The following is an 18,190-nucleotide window of genomic DNA, read 5'->3' as shown; positions in this document are numbered from 1 at the left end:
GCAAAACAGTAACTCCTCACCACATGGCTGCAGCCAGAGAATCTTCATCCTGCACCTTTCTTTCCTGTCCTAACACCTGGTGTAAGAGGAATGACACACATGCTTCTAAAGGAACTCCAAATGAAAGGGATGCTCTGAGACAGGTTTGAAAATGAAAATGGAGGCTGGAATTGGTGCCCTCACAGATCTGTTCATTCAGCTGCCATCCAAAGTCAGGCTTCTGCTATCGTTGGACCAATGTAATATATTGAATAGCTTGCCTAAGTAGATGGGAAAAGCACTTTCCTGGCTGAGTTTCAGAAAGGCCTTGAAAACAGTTCAAGAGCTTGCTGTTCGTATTTTAACTGTTATGTTGCCTTGGAAACAGTGTGGTATGGATTCATTGAGTTCTGGTTATATGATTTTGATCATTCCCCCCCCCCCATATGTAAAACATCTATAGCTGCCTTATCTCTTCAGATTCAAACCTATCAGACATAGGTGCTATAATAAATTTGTATTTCTAAGCCTTTGATTCTCTTTTTAGATTCCTTTGTAGAACCCCACTTTTTCTTCTATTCCTGGCCAAGGCTATGAAAATGAATAGATGTAGAGAGGCAGATGGAAAGTGAGGAAGAGAGAGGGAGCAGCTGAGAGCAACACACCCAGGACAGCCTTCTTATTTGTAGGGATGCAAGATTAACCCACTAAAACATTACTGGTTGAGGGAAATTGTCTTGTGATTCATTCTCACTTCTCTGTATGGCAAGAACTGCCCAGGACAGTACAACTTTCATGGACCAGGACAGGCTTATCAACTTCATGTGGGGCCTAGAGTTTTCCTGGAAGTACAAATGATCTCCATACTATAGAGATCAATTCTCCTGGAAGAAACAGCAGCTTTAGAGCCTCTCTAAATGTGACGAATTTCACAAGGACACTCAAGTGAAGAGAGGCACAATGTTAACCTGGTAGATGAGTTTTAAAAGTCAGATCAGAAGGCTCTGTCAATTTCCCCTCTCTACAGAGCCAGCGAAGATCTTCAAAGGGTTTGTTTATTTCCTCTTGGGCTCCCAGAAAGGCTCTGTCAGTTTCACCTCCTTTTCTGGGAGCCTAAGTGGAAATAAACAAACCCCCTGAGCAGAGATATTTGCAAGCTTTGTAGAGAGGGGGAACTGACAAAGGCTTCCATTCTGTCTTTTAGAATTCATCTTCCTGGTTAACATTGCACCTCTCTTCACTCAAGCATCCTCATGAAATTAATCTCATTTAGAAAAACTCTTAGAGGACAATAGCATCACTGAGTTCCCTCCCCTCTCTGAACCCTGCTCCCCAAGCCCCTGCCCCTAAATCTTCAGGAATTTCCCAAGCCGGAGCTGGCCTCTCTAGCCAGGACATTGACAATGTGCTATTAAGAGGGGAGGGGAGAGAAAAACTAAAGACCGAGGTAGAGGATTCCAGAAGGAATAGCCACCCTTTCAGGCACACATGAAGCTACCTTATACTGAATCAAAGCATTGGTCTTTCAAGGTCAGTATTGTCTACTTAGAGTGGCAATGGCTCTCCAGGGTCCCTGGCCCTTTGAAAATGCTAGGGATTGGACCTGGGACATTCTTCATACAAAGCAGATGCTCTAAAACTGAGCCACAGTCCCTACTTCTGTAGAAGACCACCAGGAACCCCCAAAGGCAGGTAACATTGGACAAGCCAGTTCCAAAGGAAATAACTCTGCCCTCTTCCTAAGGAAGAGTCTCCAGAACCCCCTGCTTCATCAGCAAGGCTAATCTCTGAGACAGCCTTGTTGGAGCATGCACTTTCATCACCATCCGTGGCTCTTTCATTCAACAGTAGCCCTACTCCTTTCACAATCAGCAGGGTCTGAACTATCCCCTGACCCGCAGAACTATTTAATCTCTCTCAGCTAACTCCAGATTAATGCTGAAGCAACACTTTAAGCTTTCTGTTGTGAGTGATTTTGCATCCAACTTGTATTCAGAGCTAGCTGTGGCTCTCACCTTACCTTTAAGTTCATTTGTTGTGTGTCATTTTCACCTGTGCTGCCTTTTCCTGCATAATTTGATTTACCTTGTTTGCTTCCTTTTGCTGACTGTTCTCTGCTTGACTTCAGCTGCTGGATGTAGCATTTCTCCAGGGTCATTAGTCAACCAGGAGATCTGGGTCAGTTCCCTTTGGAAAAAGAACACTGGAAAATTATCAGGATGGATCCAGTGGGAAAGTACACAGGAGGGGCTGGTATATCTTCCCCCATCTTCTGCTCCCACAAATGCCTAAGAGAGCCTTACAAACAAACTGCATGACAGTATGGGGTGCTGCAGCAATGAAGGGGAATCAGATAAAATTACCAGGTGTCATTGTTTACCTTCATGCCATGAAATGCTTCCACTGTCCGTTTCCACACATGAAACCTCTTCTCCAGACTGTTTGCAACCCTATTGCTTCAACAGAGGCATCAGGAAAACGTCTTCCAATTTTCCCCCACTGAGGAAACATTCACAAATAGTTCAGGAATGTAACCTTCTTTTCTTCTTGGCTACGGTTCCAGTCTTTTTCGACCAACCCCATAACTCTGTTAAGTGAGACTATAAACTGAAGCATCATGTGTTTAGTTATGAAGCTGTTTTGGTTCTACTATGTCAGTTAGGATTGCCAGGATCCTATACCCTCCCACCTGGAGGAGGGGGACCTGGCAGTTACCTCATGCCAGTAGCAAGATCTTCGCACACACACTCTAGTGCCTATGTGATGACATCACTCCCAGAAGTGATGTCGTCATTCTGGCCACAGGAGTGGTCCCACACTCTGTCCAGAGCTGATTCAGCCCATTTGGGGCCCAAATTGGCCCCAAATGAAGTGTAGGAATGCTCCTGCAGCCGTCGCGACATCATTTCCAGAAGTGACGTTGCTGTGCCTGTTGGGACCATGCACACAACGCACATTCCTGAGGTGACTGCCAGTGGTGTGCAACCTCTAGGAGCTTGCTGCCTCCTACCAACAACTGGTGGGTCAGTGGGCAAGGTGGCAAATCCCCAGGAGTTTGCCTGCCATTGGCAGGCACCTGGGAACCCAAATGTCAATCTATTCAGGAATAGTAAAGAAAGTGTTCAAGTTGTCCTTTCTTCCTAGTAATCAAATGGCAGCTTTTGTTTATTCAATTATAAATTACCATTCACTTTTTGCAATATTTCCAAAAAGCAAATTGAGGTTTTGTTAATCAGCAAAATTATTTAAATCTGGTTATTCAATCAATTGATTGATAGGTAATCAAAATAACATTCATTAATTGGTTGACAGCGCTAGTTATTTGATATAGATGCAGAAGAGTTAGCCGTGTTAGTCTGTGGTAGGAAAATCAAAAAGAGTCCAGTAGCACCTTTAAGACTAACCAATTTTATTGTAGCATAAGCTTTCGAGAATCAAGTTCTCTTCGTCAGATGCCTGATACAGAGACTGGTCAAATACAGAAGAGCAGGAGAGAGAAGAGGCAATTAGGGGGGGAGGGGGAGGGAGCAATCAAAACATTCCTTTGCTAGTATATGTAAACATCTCCTTTTAGTGTGTGTATCAGTTGGCTTCAAAGGAGTTTGCCCTGTTAGTTTGTAGAAGCCAAACAGCTAGACCATCCAATTCCAATGCAGTATGGGCCTTCGAATTTGGTGACAACTTATATCTACAGATTAATGGCACAGCCATGGGCACACGCATGGCACCACAATATGCTAACATATTCATGGCGGACTTGGAACAACGCTTCCTCAGCTCCCATCCACTGGAACCACTACTATACTTAAGATTCCTGGATGACTTCTTCATCATTTGGACCCATGGGAAGGAAGCCCTTGAGAGATTTCATCAGGACTTCAATAACTTTCACCCTACTATCAACCTAAGCCTGGACCACTCTACACAACAGGTACACTTCTTGGACACCACTGTACAACTACATAAGGGACGAATAAATACCACCTTATACCGGAAACCAACAGACCGATACTCATATCTACATGCCTCCAGCTACCACCCTAAACATACCACTCGGTCTATTGTCTACAGCCAAGCCTTACGTTACAACCGTATCTGCTCCAATGCTCTCGACCGAGACTCACACTTAAAAGATTTACAACAAGCATTTTTGGGACTACAGTACCCACCAAATGAAGTGAAGAAACAAATCAACAGGGCCAGACTAGTACCCAGACACAGCCTACTCCAGGACAAACCTAAAGGAACTAACAACAGAACACCACTGGTTGTCACCTATAGCTCCCAGCTCAAACCCATCCAACGTATCATCAGTGAGCTACAACCCATCCTGGAAAATGATACCGCTCTCTCAGAAGCCCTGGGTGGAAGACCTTTCCTTGCCTACAGACAGCCCCCCAACCTTAAACGACTTCTCACTCACAACCATGAATCGGCCAGCAGAGTCACCAGCACAGGTACCAGGCCCTGCAACAGACCCAGATGCCAGCTCTGCCCCTATATCTACCCAGGGAATACAATTACAGGACCCAATGGCATCAACTACACTGTCTCTGGCTCTTACAGCTGCTCATCCTCCAATCTGATATATGCCCTCATGTGCCAACAATGTCCTTCTGCTCTGTACATTGGACAAACCAGCCAACCTCTACGCAAAAGAATAAATGGACACAAATCTGACATTAGAAATGGAAACGTTCAGAAACCAGTGGGAGAACACTTCAATCTACCAGGACATTCCATCAAAGACTTAAAGGTCACTGTAGTTCAACAGAAACCTTTCAAAAACAAAATCCAACGGGAGGCTGCTGAACTGGAATTCATATGCAAATTTGACTCTGTCAAGCTGGGACTGAATAGGGACTATGAATGGTTATCACATTACCACAGGTAACAGATTTCCTTTACAGAGGTGGGGTCTGGGGGAGCTCAGTGGCACCTGGCGTGGGCTTTCGGGAACCACAGATCTCTTTGTCAGATGCATCTGGCAGGGAGAGCTGTGGTTATCGAAGGCCCATACTGCATTGGAATTGGATGGTCTAGCTGTTTGGCTTCTACAAACTAAAAGGGCAAACTCCTTTGAAGCCAACTGATACACACACTAAAAGGAGATGTTTACATATACTAGCAAAGGAATGTTTTGATTGCTCCCTCCCCCTCCCCCCCTAATTGCCTCTTCTCTCTCCTGCTCTTCTGTATTTGACCAGTCTCTGTATCAGGCATCTGACGAAGAGAACTTGATTCTCGAAAGCTTATGCTACAATAAAATTGGTTAGTCTTAAAGGTGCTACTGGACTCTTTTTGAGTTATTTGATATGTGAGTGATATGATTAGGAAATGATTTTGAAGTGTGTTTGTCTTTGTGACAGTATATTAAACCAACGATTCATTGAATGCTGAACCTTCTCGTCTTAAAATTCATGAAACTGCACCTAAGTACAAATATCAGAAAACTCAAAGCCAAACTTCAAGTGACAGCAGCCCCAAGTCCACCCAGATGCCATTTTAGAAGCATTTGTAGTTCTTTTAAGATTGCCATGAGGGCCTGACCTAGGGAGTGTGTGGTATGGCTGCCCCAGAAGCTCCTGTTCCTCCCACCCTGCACTTTTCAGGTGCCAAGGCAGCAATGGGGAGCTATGTTAGAACTTGAAAAGATGTGGAGGTGACCTCCTGGGGTCACTACGGCAGACACACATACTCCAGATCAGGGCTTTCGGGCAAATTTAAAAGAAGTACAAATGCCTCCCAAATGGTGCCGGCTGCGACGGGATGGATCTGTGGCCTCTGTCACTTGTAGTTTGGCTCTCAGTGACAGCATTTTCCAGTGCCTAAGAAGGAGCAGTACTTGCTGTAATGATGACTTCTTTTGTCCTTAGGGGTTCCTCTGTTTCGCTGTGGTGTTCCTTGCATCCGTTCAGGCTGCCTACTGGACAATAACTAGAAATACTGAGGTATGCTTAGCTTTAAACTTGATTGAATTTGCTGAATTATTGATAGTGACTAAAACATTGTGGCAAAATGTATTTGCAAGGATCCAGAAGTTGAAAACTTTGCACTGATTTCAAGAATTATATGTATTCTCTTAGAAGGGACCCCTTCCTTGGTGGATGAACAGATACTCTCTTGCATCAAGGACATGCCTCCAAGAAGAGGGGGCTTGTCATGCTGGGAGATCTGATCATTAGACATGTAGACCGCTGGTTTTGTGACAGGCATGTGGACTGCAGGCTGAATTGCCTGCCTACTGTGAAGGCTGGTGACATCACTTTTCATCTAGGTAGCTTGGTAGATTGTGCTAGAGAGGAGTAAATCATCATGGTGCATGTTGCCACCAATGGTGAGGGGAAGTGTAGTTGTCCTGGTAGCCAATTTTAGGTTGATAGATAGGGACTAAAAGCCAGGAGCGCCAAGGTAACTTTGTTTGAAATGCTGCCTGTTCCACATACAGGACCGTCTAGACAGGCATAGTTGGGGAGCCTCAATGCATGAATAAGATGATGGTATAGAGAAGGGTCCTTTAAATTTGTTAGGCACTGGGGATCATTTCAGACAAGCTAGGCCAGTACCAAAAGGATGGGCTCCACTTGAATGGGACCAGACTGCTGGCATATAACATTAAAAAGGTAGTTGAGCAGCTTTTAAACTGAACCTGGGGGAATGCCAACAGGAGTTGAGAAGTATCCAGTTCAGACAGATTCATCCAAAAGGGATGAAGAGGGAAATGCTTCCAACTGCCCAAATGAAAATGGAGAAAAGGAAGATAAGATGAAGCAGGATAGCAAAACATGGCCAGAAACTGGACTGGAAATGGCTCCCACCAGAGATGTCTAGAGACACACTATGTGACTTTGTTTCTATACTAATGTCAGAAGCCTCTGAGCCAAAATGGAAGCATTGGAGTGCTTGATTTTAAGGGAAAATATAAATATAGGAAGCATAATAGAAGCCTGGTGGAAGGGAGAAATCCATTGTGATACGGTCACCCCTGGATACAGACCTATAGGTATGATGGGCACAGGCATACTGGAGGGGGTGTTGCTATGTACATCCTCCGCAGAATCACTGTGGGTAATAACACGAGGGCCCAAAACTAATTGAGTATTAGGGATGTGCTATTGGCACCATGACCAAAATGCTCAGGGTAATCTTGAGATGGAGAATTCAATCAGGGATGCATGCAAATGAGAGGAAGTTGTAATAATGGGCATCTTACCTTTGTATTGACTGTAAAAATATGTGTTCCCGGGCAGCGCAATCCTGAGTGGGAGGTGGAAAGCGCTCAGGGAGAGGTCTAAGGTTTACGCAGGTATAACTCACACTTACATGAGCGTAACCCCCCCTGCCTGCGGCCACCCAAGGCATGCTAATGATGCCAGCGGTCATGCTTGGTAGCTGGATGGAGGCGTAAGTGCGGCACAAGTTCCTGCACCAGTGCTGGAGGGGGTGGGGCGGGACGCGAGTTAGTTGGCTTCGAAAGCTTCTCCAGGTCTGGGAATGCCCCCTGCAGTGGCAGAAAGTTACACCATGAAAAAAGGTGGTGTAGCCCGTATGCGCCCATTGAACAAGAAAATTTGGAGCCCTCTCCTGGCGTCCTGCCCTGCCCAAACAGTCTGATGAAGTATCAGATGGCATTTAACGCGGGGACCAATCAGTGTGCGCCCCTGTGGAGGCTGAGCCCCCCCCCCCACATGCCTAATCAGCTCCCCAGATACCCTACATAACCTCTGGCTGCTCTGCCCATGAATCTAGGTAAGTAGGGAGGCAGCTGGAGGCTTTGCCTGGCAGACTACTGCCGCAGGGTCTTAGAGAACAAGGCGGAAGAGTCGGTGCTTACAGTGGCAGGCCACAAGTGCACTGGGGGTACTTGGCGGAAAATAGGGAGTACTTTACACTCACTCAATGGAAGCAGAGCCCAGAATGTCTGACTAACAACAACCATTCAAGTCCCCTTGCAGGTTATCTGACTCCAGAGTCTCGGCTCAGGAAGGGACATGGGAGCACTGACGGGTAAGAAGGACCTGGGACGGTGGCTACCCTGGCTTGTTGATTTGTGCCAGCTGCCCCCCTCATCTGAACCCTCCTGAATGCCAGCCTCTGCAGGTGAGGCTCGCCGTTGGGGAGGGTGGTGGCATCACCTGCCTGCCATGGAGGCAGTTGCCCAGAAAACTGCTCTTAACGCAGCCATTAGGAGGGCCACCAGCTACCCATTTGGGGGCTCTGTTCAGACTCCCTCAGGTGGGGCCTCTTCCGGCAGAGAAGGAAGTACGGCCATAGGTCAGGTTGACTGGGTGTTCATAACTCCCTGTTGATGGAGGGCACTCAGCCCCTTGACTCTCCCTCACAGGATAAGACCATCATGATGTAGGGCGCTTTCTCACCAGAGGGTCATGCATCATCTGGTTGCAGGCTGCACCTGTGACACTGGAGCTACCACCGCGGTCACTCCTCCCAACCATGGACACCCTCCCCGAACGTTGCAGACTGGGCTTGGCCTTAGACCAGGCTGGGTCCCTTGCAACACATATGTCTGTTTCCCTTGCAGGCAGGTCACATCTCATCCAGGAAACCATGCAGCATGGCTGTTCCAGCCCCCAGTGATCCTCCACAAATGCCATTCAGGTCTAGCCAGGGAGCAATTCCCCGAGGCAGTCTGCATCTCAAAAGGGCAGGACGAGGAATGGATTTTGCGGCTCTGACTGCTGCACAAACTGCCTTTTGGTCCCTTTCCAGCTGAGGGACATTGGTAAGATACATGTCCAGACAACCTCTTCACTTTTTTCAGTTTAATAAAATATGTGTTGAAAAACAACAAACTGTCTGTCTGTTTGCTTGCCGGTAGCTGACGGTAGCCCCCCCCCCCACTCCCCATGGGGATGTCTTTTCACACATCCCAGCGAATGATTCCTGGCTCAGGGCTGGGATGGTCGGGGCGGGCTCTGCTGCCAGAAGGAGCAGGAGTCCAGTGGTGCCTTGGGGCCCCATCCAGCTTCCCTGCCCCCCTCCCCCCCTCAATATAACTTCAGGCAGTGGGGTGGGAATTGTAGTGTGGCCCATGTATGTTTGGCAGGGCAGGGGAGCACCACTGAGGACTCTCATTCTCTGACAGACAAAGCTGCTGGCATCTGAAAAGCCAGGCAGATGACTGCTGCATGAGAGGGAAGGGGGAGGTTGCTGCCAGGAGGTGGAGTGACCTCTTGGGATCTCTGGGGCTCCTCCTCTGGGAGGATGGACCACCCTCCTTTTCACTGTTTGCGGAGGCAGAGATGGACTTGGCAAATCTGGTGTGCGGGGGATTGAACACACACACACCCCACCGGAGCAGTTTCTCTGGTCCCGCAGGCTGACTGCCCACTCTGGGAGGCGTCACCCCAGGACTGGGGCATGGCATTCAAGGTCCAATCCATGTTCTCCTTGCATCTTTGTGATGCAGTGATGTGTTCAAATGGCTCCGCTGCAAGTCCATGGGTGTTTGTTGCTCCCATTGCCTCCAATGGGCCTTCTGGCCTGTCGTGTGGTTTCCAGTGAGCATTCCTGTCATTCATTAAAGAACACGCCCCCCACCTGCCTGTCCGGGACCTGGGGGCTCATCCTGAGTACTGCAGGCTGTGAGTGAGGCCCTCACTGTGTCCTGCCACCTTTCTGGGCTGACTTTTCAGCAGGTGCATGTTCCTGGGGGCAGCAGCGGTGGTGGTGGTAGAGTTTGCAAGCAGGCAGTTTTTTTGCTTCCAGCCTGCCCGTTGTTGGGAATGGGGTTGGACAAGCAGATGGGCGAGCACCCTGTCTGCACCATTAGTGTGCCACCCCCTGGGGCAGGGCTCCTCTTAGGGCAGGTGCTGCTGTTAGTGTGCAGCAAGCCCGATCATGGGGGTCTCTCCCTGTGAGGTGGGGGCATGGCAGCTGGTGACAGGAAATGCAGCCCGGGCCTGCCACTCTCGGCACTTTCAACTGCTGCCACCCTGCAATTGGTCGATCCTGGCAGCATTGCCTGGGCAACAATGGTGCATTCACTCCTAGCTGTGCCTTGCTGGGCTTGGCTGGCTGGCCCAGCTCTTCCGCGAAAGTCTTTAGGAAGCAGACGAGTGGTGATGTATTCACATTGACACGCGGCCGCAGGCCCAGATGGGGCCTTGGGGTTGCACAGTAAATCAGGGGTCCCCAGCGTGGCATCCATAGGCATCATGGCGCCCACTGACAATGGTGCCCGCCATTGATTTAGAATGTAGGTGGGGTCAGGTGGGGCTTTTGCCCAGCAGGGCATCTTATTGACAATTAGCGATCACATTGGCTGCACAGATTTCTAAAAATCTTTCAGTGGCAGATGCCACCACAGTGTTAGTTTTATTTTTTCTCTCAATTCTCTTTGCTAGTGCTTTTTTTTTTAATTACCTCTCTTCTCCCCTGGGCTTGGATGTCCTCTGCATGTGTATGTGTGTGTACATGCACTTGCATGTGTGTGGTTCTACCTCTTGCAGCATCCATTTTGCGGCTGGCTCTGCCTCCCGTGAAGCAATTTGTGGTTCATCCCACCACCTGTGTCAGAATCCAAAAGTGCCCACAAGCTTAAAAAGATTGAGGACCCCTGCCCTAAATCATTAAGCTCTAGAACAGCTGGTCACAGAAAAGACTGGAGGGGAGGCCATCCTGGACTTAATTCTTAGTGGTGCTGCCCAGGATAGGATTGTCAAGTCCCCATACCCTCCTGGTGGGAGGGGTGAACCCATTACATGGGTATTCTCATGTGTGTGCTAAGTGCACGCACGCTCCTGGCACACAGCAATGACATCACTTCTACAAGTGATACCATCGTGCAGGCCCCAGAAGTGCTCCTGGGCTTCACACCGCTTGGGGCCCAAATCAGCCCAGTGCAAAGCATGGGAGCACTCCCAGTGTCTGTGCAATGACATTACTCCTGGCTAATGATGTCATCACACCGCACCAGGAGCACACCCAGGAGGCCTGTTTCCCCACCTTTTCCCCCGCTGGCTAGGTGAGTGGTGGCGGGGTGTGTGTGTGTGTGGAGACTGGAGCAAGGGATCCCCTCTCCCACCAATGACCAGCAATCCTAGCCCAGGACCTAGTGTCATGGATTTGGTTGAACTGATTGGTAACAGGGACCACAATGGCATCAAATAACAACAATCAACAACAACAACAATAATATAGAATCATAGGGTTGGAAGGGACCTCCAGGGTCCTTGTCCAAACTCCTGCACAATGCATGAAATTCACAACTACCTCCCCCCACACACACCTCAAGTGACCCCTGCTCCATGCTCAGAAGATGGCAAAACACCATCAGGATCCCTAGTCAAACTGGCCTGGGGAAAATTGCTTCCTGATCCCAAAGTGGCAATTGGCAATACCCTAGGCATGTAAGAATGGGCCACGAGAACTAAGCTCTGATGTAACCATTCATGCCCTCACGCTCATGATTTGCCCAGGTTCACAGAATCAGCATTGCTGTCAGATGGCCATCTAGCCTCTGCTTAAAAACCTCCAAAGAAGGAGAGCCCACCACCTCCCAAGGAAGCCTGTTCCACTTAGGGACCACTCTGTCAGGAAGTTCTTCCTAATTTTTAGCCGAAAACTCTTTTGATTTAATTTCAACCCGTTGGTTCTGGTCCAACCTTCTCGGGCAACAGAAACCAACTCTGTGCCATCCTCTATATAATAACAACAACAACAACATTCAATTTCTATACTGCCCTTCAGAACAACTTAACACCCTCTCAGAGTGGGCGTTGTGTGGTGTTGTTATCCTCACGACAATTACCCTGTGAGATGGGTACGGTTGAGAAAGCTCCACAGAGCTATGACTCGCCCAAGGTCACCCAGCTGGCTTCAAGTGGAGGAGTGGGGAATCAAACCCCATATTAAAGTCCTGCCTCTCTTACCCACTACACAAAACATAGAAATTTATATGTATGTGGGGACATGCCAGGAGGTAATATTTGACTTTAAAAAGAGAAAACTTCTCTAAAATTAGGAATCTGGTAAAAAGGAAGTTGAAAAGAACAGTTAAGAGGATAAGATCTCTTGACAAGGTTTGGGGGTTATTCAAAACCTCAATACTAGAGGTCCACTCAGAAAGTAAGACAATACAAAGCCAAGAGGTCAGCTGCATGGCTAAGAAGCAGGGTGAAGGAAGCTGTTAGACAGAAAAAGACTTCCTTCAGAAAGTGGAAGGCTAGCCCAAACAAGACAAACAAAAAGGAGCACAGACTTGCACAAAGCACATGCAAGCAGACAATTAAGCATGCAAAAACGGAGTTGGAGGAACATCTCTAAAAGCATCAAAACAAACAGTAAAGATTTTTTATTAAATACAGCATGAGCAGAAAAATCTTGGTCTCTAAGGTGCCACTGGACTTGAATCCTTTAGATCTATTTACAATCTGCAATTGTATAGAATATTTTTTATCTTTCCAAAGAGCAGTGCAGCTGAAAAAGGAATAACTAAATGACAGCCAATAGTGGTGGTTAGCTAGGCAAATGTAATTAGAGATTGTGCAGGCAACTCATATAGTTATGCGGAAAACAGAAGCTTTCCCCCCCCGCCCCCCCCCCCCGAAACAATGGTTTCTACTGCAGGCCAGGCTGCAAACAACTTTATACAAGCATACAACTTTACCCATTTTTATATGAATGCAACACATTCACATTTGTAGATACATATCATTCAGGTACCTTTCCCAGGGAACCTGATTAGCTCCAGCTCCAACTACAACAAGGGCTGGGCCTCCTTGCTCTTACTGTATTTACATGCTGTTTTTGATGTGGCGGACCATGTTTGTGCCCCTTCCTAGCTGCAGGAAGTGAGAAGGGGAAGGAGGGAGGGCTGTGACTGCTAGTTCTCCCCACTCCCTGCTCGGGGTTCTTGTCTGCTGCAGCATCCTCGGAGGCTCCACCTCCAGCACCACATACTGTGTTGGCTGGGTGTCCAGCCAGACTGCCACCCTCATTGTGTGCTGTAGCCATAGGATACAAGGCTGCCATGCTGCTGATCCCACCATGCTGCCTTCCAGCTGTCTAGTAGGTTTTGTTCCATAAATGCATGGATTCCTGCAGTTGCATCCCGTTTAGGATTCAATCCTGCTCCACTCCTGGGGATCCAGTTTGAATATCTTCCTTTGAAGAGGGGGGATGGCCCCCCTGCTTCCCCTTGCCCCATTTTACTAATGTTTTTCTTCAGTGACTGTAAAGATTACAGATATTGCAGGCGGGGGATTCTGATCCAGGCACAGGGAGATCGTTTTGTAAGTTTATCTCAGGATTCAGAATTGCCCACTTGGACTGGAGAAGCAAACCAAATACTTGCAGAACAATCTCTTAGGTCCATCTTCCAATTTGTCATTGAATTGCTCATGAGCAGAACTTTGAAACGGGATTTGAACTGATAAGCAATCTGAGGAAGTGGGAAGCTTGTTTTGATTGTGGAACCCAACCTAATCAAATTTTGCAATTATCTCTAATCAGAGCCACAGGTTTTTTATTGATATAAAAATAGCTCCTGTAGACACTGTAGAGTGCTGAATTTCAAAAGGCTTCAATTTGCCTACTTCAGCCATGCAAATATCCAATGGCAAGTTCTTTATTTTTGTGTAGACAGAAGACTAAATAACTATGCTTTAGAAGTAAATCCCACTGAAATCAACAGCTTCCAAGAAAGTACGTAAGATCAAGGTGCTCCTATACCTATGCCCACCCCTTTTGGTTTGTGGTTTTCTCTGCTGCTAATAAAATATCTGCTACTTGCATGCTTTCTTTGAGAAGTGAATACAGTATTCTTATTTCACACGTTTAAAAATTAATCCTCAAGAACTGCAATAGTCTCAGATGGTCATTCGAAGATGCATGTTGTTAAAAAGGTTCCAAATACCTTTCAAATGTGTGATGTTGTTAAATGGTTCAAAGTGCCAAGGAATCAATAGAATTCACACTCAGCCTTGTAGTTCAGTACTGAAATGGGACAGAGAACCTCCCTATACCTCTTTATCATTAGCTCAGGTTTTCTTAGCAACAATGCAGCATTAAAAATGACAAATCCAGTATTAGTACACAATGCATTTATGAGTTATTAAGGAGCGAACTGGCTTGAATCAGTGTTTAACTGTTTGGCAAAAAAATTATCTAGATACATACAGGGTACAATGAGAATGTGTATACGTTTTCGTAGCACAGTATGAGATCTTCCCCCAAGTTCTGTTTAGAAGCTGTCCTTATACACCCACTTACAAATGTATAAGAATTGGCCAAGCATTATAAATCTGCTTCTAGAAAACACAATCTACACTTATCAGAAGATCTTAGTATCCTGTAATGTAACCATGTTTGTTGGTTAATATTTATATCAAGCCTCTGGGAAAAGCCATTCAGAGCTTCAATGTGGTGCTATCCATGACAATCAGCACCACTTCAATTTCACCTTCAACCCCAAGTCCTGCTGTTCTAGTTCTGGAATGATGCTTGGAGAAGAGCTAACAAATCAGGAGATAAATCAAGGCCGAAATGATAACCATTGATGGCCTGTGCCCCCATAAGGAGATGGGTTTGCTTGTGTCTTCTTGAATTCAGATTCATAGTTTGGGTGTGTCTGGTAGATAACCACGTTGATCTGTAGTAAACAAGCAAGATTTGAGTGCAATAGTGCCTTAAAGAGATTTTCCAGGGTATAAGCTTTCAAGAGTCAGTCTTCCTTTGTCAGGTTTATTGGTATATTGGTTGTATTTCTGCACCCAACTCTGGTATGAGACACATCTTATTAAATATGATTTGCTAACGGAGCCTTTTCCTGGAAGACAAGGGCCTTGACACTGCAGTCCAGTCTTTCTGACTGACTGCTATATTACGGTCTATGGGGAGCTGCTATGGCTGGTCCAAAATGGAGCTGCACAACTGTAGATGGAGGCAGGTCACAGGGAATACATAACAGTAAGTTGTCGCTCAATTGCTTTGCTTACCATTTGGCTTGCAATCACGTTTCAAGTAGCTGGTAAATTATCTTTTCAGCCTTAATTCTCTAACAGCCCAGTCCTAAATTGGGTGGTTGTGGAAAGTGCTCAGGGAGAGGACTAAGGGTCACACTGTCATAACTCACACTTAACATGGGCATAACACACACACCCTTTGCCGGTGGGGGCAGGCCGCGAGTTAGTCAGCTTCCAAAGCTGTTCCAGGCTGAAAGTTACTTCAGGAAAAAAGGTGGCATAGCCCATAGATGCCCATTGAATGGGGAAACTCAGTTCCCCCCTGGAGCCCAACCCTACCCACAAGGCCCAGCAGAACATAGGATGGCAACTACTGCAGGGACCAATCAGCATCCACCCCCATAGCAGCCGACCCCTCCCCCCTCCAGGTGCCCAATCAGCTCCCAGATACCCTACATAACTTCCAGCCGGGACACCCATGAACCCAGGTAAGTAGGGAGGCTGCTGGAGGCTCTGCCTGGCTGCCCCCTGCCACGGGGACTTAGAGCACAAGATGAGAGAGGGTGCTCAGGGAAGCAGGAGACGAGTGCATTGGGGGGGACTTTGAGGAAATCAGGGAGTACTTGGCACTCACTCAAGGGAAGAAGAGCTAAGTCCAGAATGTCTGGGTAACAACTATCACCCAAGTTTCTTTGCAGGTCATCTGACACCTGAGTCCCAGCTCATGATGGGGCGAAGGAGCACTGACAGGTAAGAAGGAGCTGGGGCGATAGTGCCACAACTTGCTCATTTGCACCAGCTGCTCCCCTACCGTCACCCACACCCTCTCAAACACCAGCATCTTCAGGTGAGGCTCGCTGGTGGGGCGGGGGGTGGCATGGAAGCAGTTGTTCAGGGAACCACCCTCGACACAGCCACTGGGGGGGGGGGAGTTCCAGATTCCCATTTGGGGACTCTATTCAGACCCCCTCAGCCAGGCGTCCCCCCACCCCCGGGAAGAGGAGGAAGTGCAGCCACAGGACAGGGTGACTGGGTGTTCATAACTCTCAGTTTGTAACTTCACAGGATCAGACCATCCCGATGCAAAGTACTTTCTTGCCAGAGGATGATGTACCACCTGATTGCAGGCTGCACGTGTAACACTGGAGCTGCCACTGCCACTCCCAACCATGGACACCCTCCCAGAATGTGGCAGACTGGGCTCAGGCTCGGACAAGGCTCAGTCTCTTACCACACATGTTTCTGTTTTCCTTGCAGGCAGGTTGCAACTCATCAGGGAGACCAAGGAGCATAGCTGTTCCAGCCCCTGGTGAACCTCCTTGAGTGCCATTCCCTTTCCAGCTGAGGGACATTGGCAAGACACATGTCCAGACAATCTCTTCACCTTTTCCAGTTTAATAAAAAAAATGTGTTGAAAAACAACAGACTGCCTGTCTGTTTGCTTGCTGGTAGATGACAGTAGCCCCACCCCCCAACTCCCCATAGGGTTGCCTTTTCACACATCCCTGTGAATGATTCCTACCTTAGGGGTGGGAGGGATGGGGTGGGCTCTGTTGCCAGAAGGAGCAGGTATCCAGTGGTGTCTTGGGGACCTGTCCAACTTCAACATCATCATTATTATTATTTCACTTTTCTCACTGATACTCAAGGCTGATTATACCAAGTCAATATAATCAGCAGCTAGAACATTCAGTGAACAAATAAATAGAGCACTGTTTGCAGAAATTTGAAACAAACATAAATCAGACAACATAGAGATGAAACAACACATAATTAATTTACATAGCATGTTTAGCAACTTGGAAACTCCCTAGTAGGTGCATGTCTACATCAGCAGATAATACCCAGCTTAGTATCAAATAGTCCCTGTCCCTAACGAGGCATCTCTCTGAGCTACTTCTTGTCAGGGCTTGCCGCCGCTGCCGCTGGGCGTGGCACTGGGCGGTCTGCTCCTGACGTCACTCCTACCAAGTCTGGGGGCTGGGACCCAGACCCCGGACACACACCCCCACTTAGCTTTGAGTTGTGGGGGTCAGGGTCAGACTCAAACATGCGGGACATGAAGTCCGCATCCACATGCTGTGCCCCCTTGCGGTACTTGATGGTCAACCGGAAGGGGAGGAGGGAGAGGTACCACCGCAGCACACGGGGGTTGTGCGCCTTCATGCAGTGGAGCCACTGCAGGGGCGCATGGTCCGTTAGTAGGACAAAGGGATTATTGGCCAGGTAGTATTGCAGGGCCCCCACTGCCCACTTGACCGCTAGGGCCTCCCGCTCCACTGTTGCATAGCGCCTCTCTGCGGGCTGCAGCTTCCGACTCAGGAAGAGGATGGGGACGTCGGTTCCGTCACGTTCCTGAGTCAGGACTGCCCCAAGGCCGGTGTCAGAAGCGTCTGTGGCCAGCGTAAAGGGTCGGTCAAAGTCCGGGTTCCACAGGGCTGTGGTATTAGAGAGGGCTGACCACAGGTCCTTGAAAACTGCTTCTAGTGCTGGGGTCCACCGGACTTGGTGGGGCAGCCCCTTCTTTAAGCAGTCTGTCAGGGGGGCGGCTCGGGAGGCAAAGTGGGGGATGAACCGCCCGTAATACCCCAGTAGTCCCAGGAAACGTCGGACCTGCTTCTTGGTCCGGGGCTGGGGGGCATCAGCTATCAAGGCCACCTTGTCTGGTGGTGGGCGAACTCAGCCTCCCCCGACCACAAAGCCCAGGTACTGGAGTTCCTGGAACCCCAGGTGGCTCTTCTTTGGGTTAGCCCGTAGTCCGGCTCGCTGGAGGGCCCTCATGACAGCTTCCAAGTGTTGGAGGTGGGTGGGCCAGTCCGGGGTGAAGATGATGATGTCGTCTATGTACGCCATTGCATACGCCCGGCACTCTCCCAGCACTTGGTCCACCAGCCGCTGAAACGTGGCAGCTGCCCCGTGTAGACCAAACGGCATCTTCTTGAACTGGAAGAGGCCTCGTGGGGTGGCAAAGGCCGTCTTCTCCCGGTCTGCTGGCCGCACGGGCACTTGCCAGTAGCCCTTCGTCAAGTCTAGGGCCGACAGATAGCGGGCGGACCCTAGGTGGTCTACCAACACATCTGCTCGGGGCATGGGGTATGCATCGAACTGGGCCACCTTATTCAGTTCGCGATAGTCAATGCAGAATCGGATGGTCCCATCCGGCTTGGGCACCAAGACTATCGGGCTCCTCCAAGCGCTTCGCGAGGGCTCGATTACCCCAAGCCTGAGCATCTCGTCGGTCTCCTTCTCCACTGCCTCCCACCGCTTCCTGGGGATGGGGCGCC

At 48.5% G+C, this 18,190-nt stretch overlaps 1 protein-coding gene across 1 annotated transcript in view; it reads left to right on the top strand.

Annotated features, from left to right (window-relative positions):
- TSPAN32 (tetraspanin 32) overlaps window positions 1–18,190 on the top strand; it is a 63,096-nt gene that overhangs the window by 17,583 nt on the left and 27,323 nt on the right. The window contains exon 4 of the mRNA XM_054972604.1: window positions 5,856–5,930. Coding sequence (XP_054828579.1) covers window positions 5,856–5,930 — 75 coding nt within the window. The remainder of the gene's footprint in view (window positions 1–5,855; window positions 5,931–18,190) is intronic.

This window comes from Eublepharis macularius, chromosome 2 (assembly GCF_028583425.1).
Source record: "Eublepharis macularius isolate TG4126 chromosome 2, MPM_Emac_v1.0, whole genome shotgun sequence".
Classification (NCBI taxonomy): domain Eukaryota; kingdom Metazoa; phylum Chordata; class Lepidosauria; order Squamata; family Eublepharidae; genus Eublepharis; species Eublepharis macularius.
The sequence above is the reverse complement of the archived record's forward strand: the minus strand, read 5'-3'. Positions and strand labels throughout refer to the sequence as shown.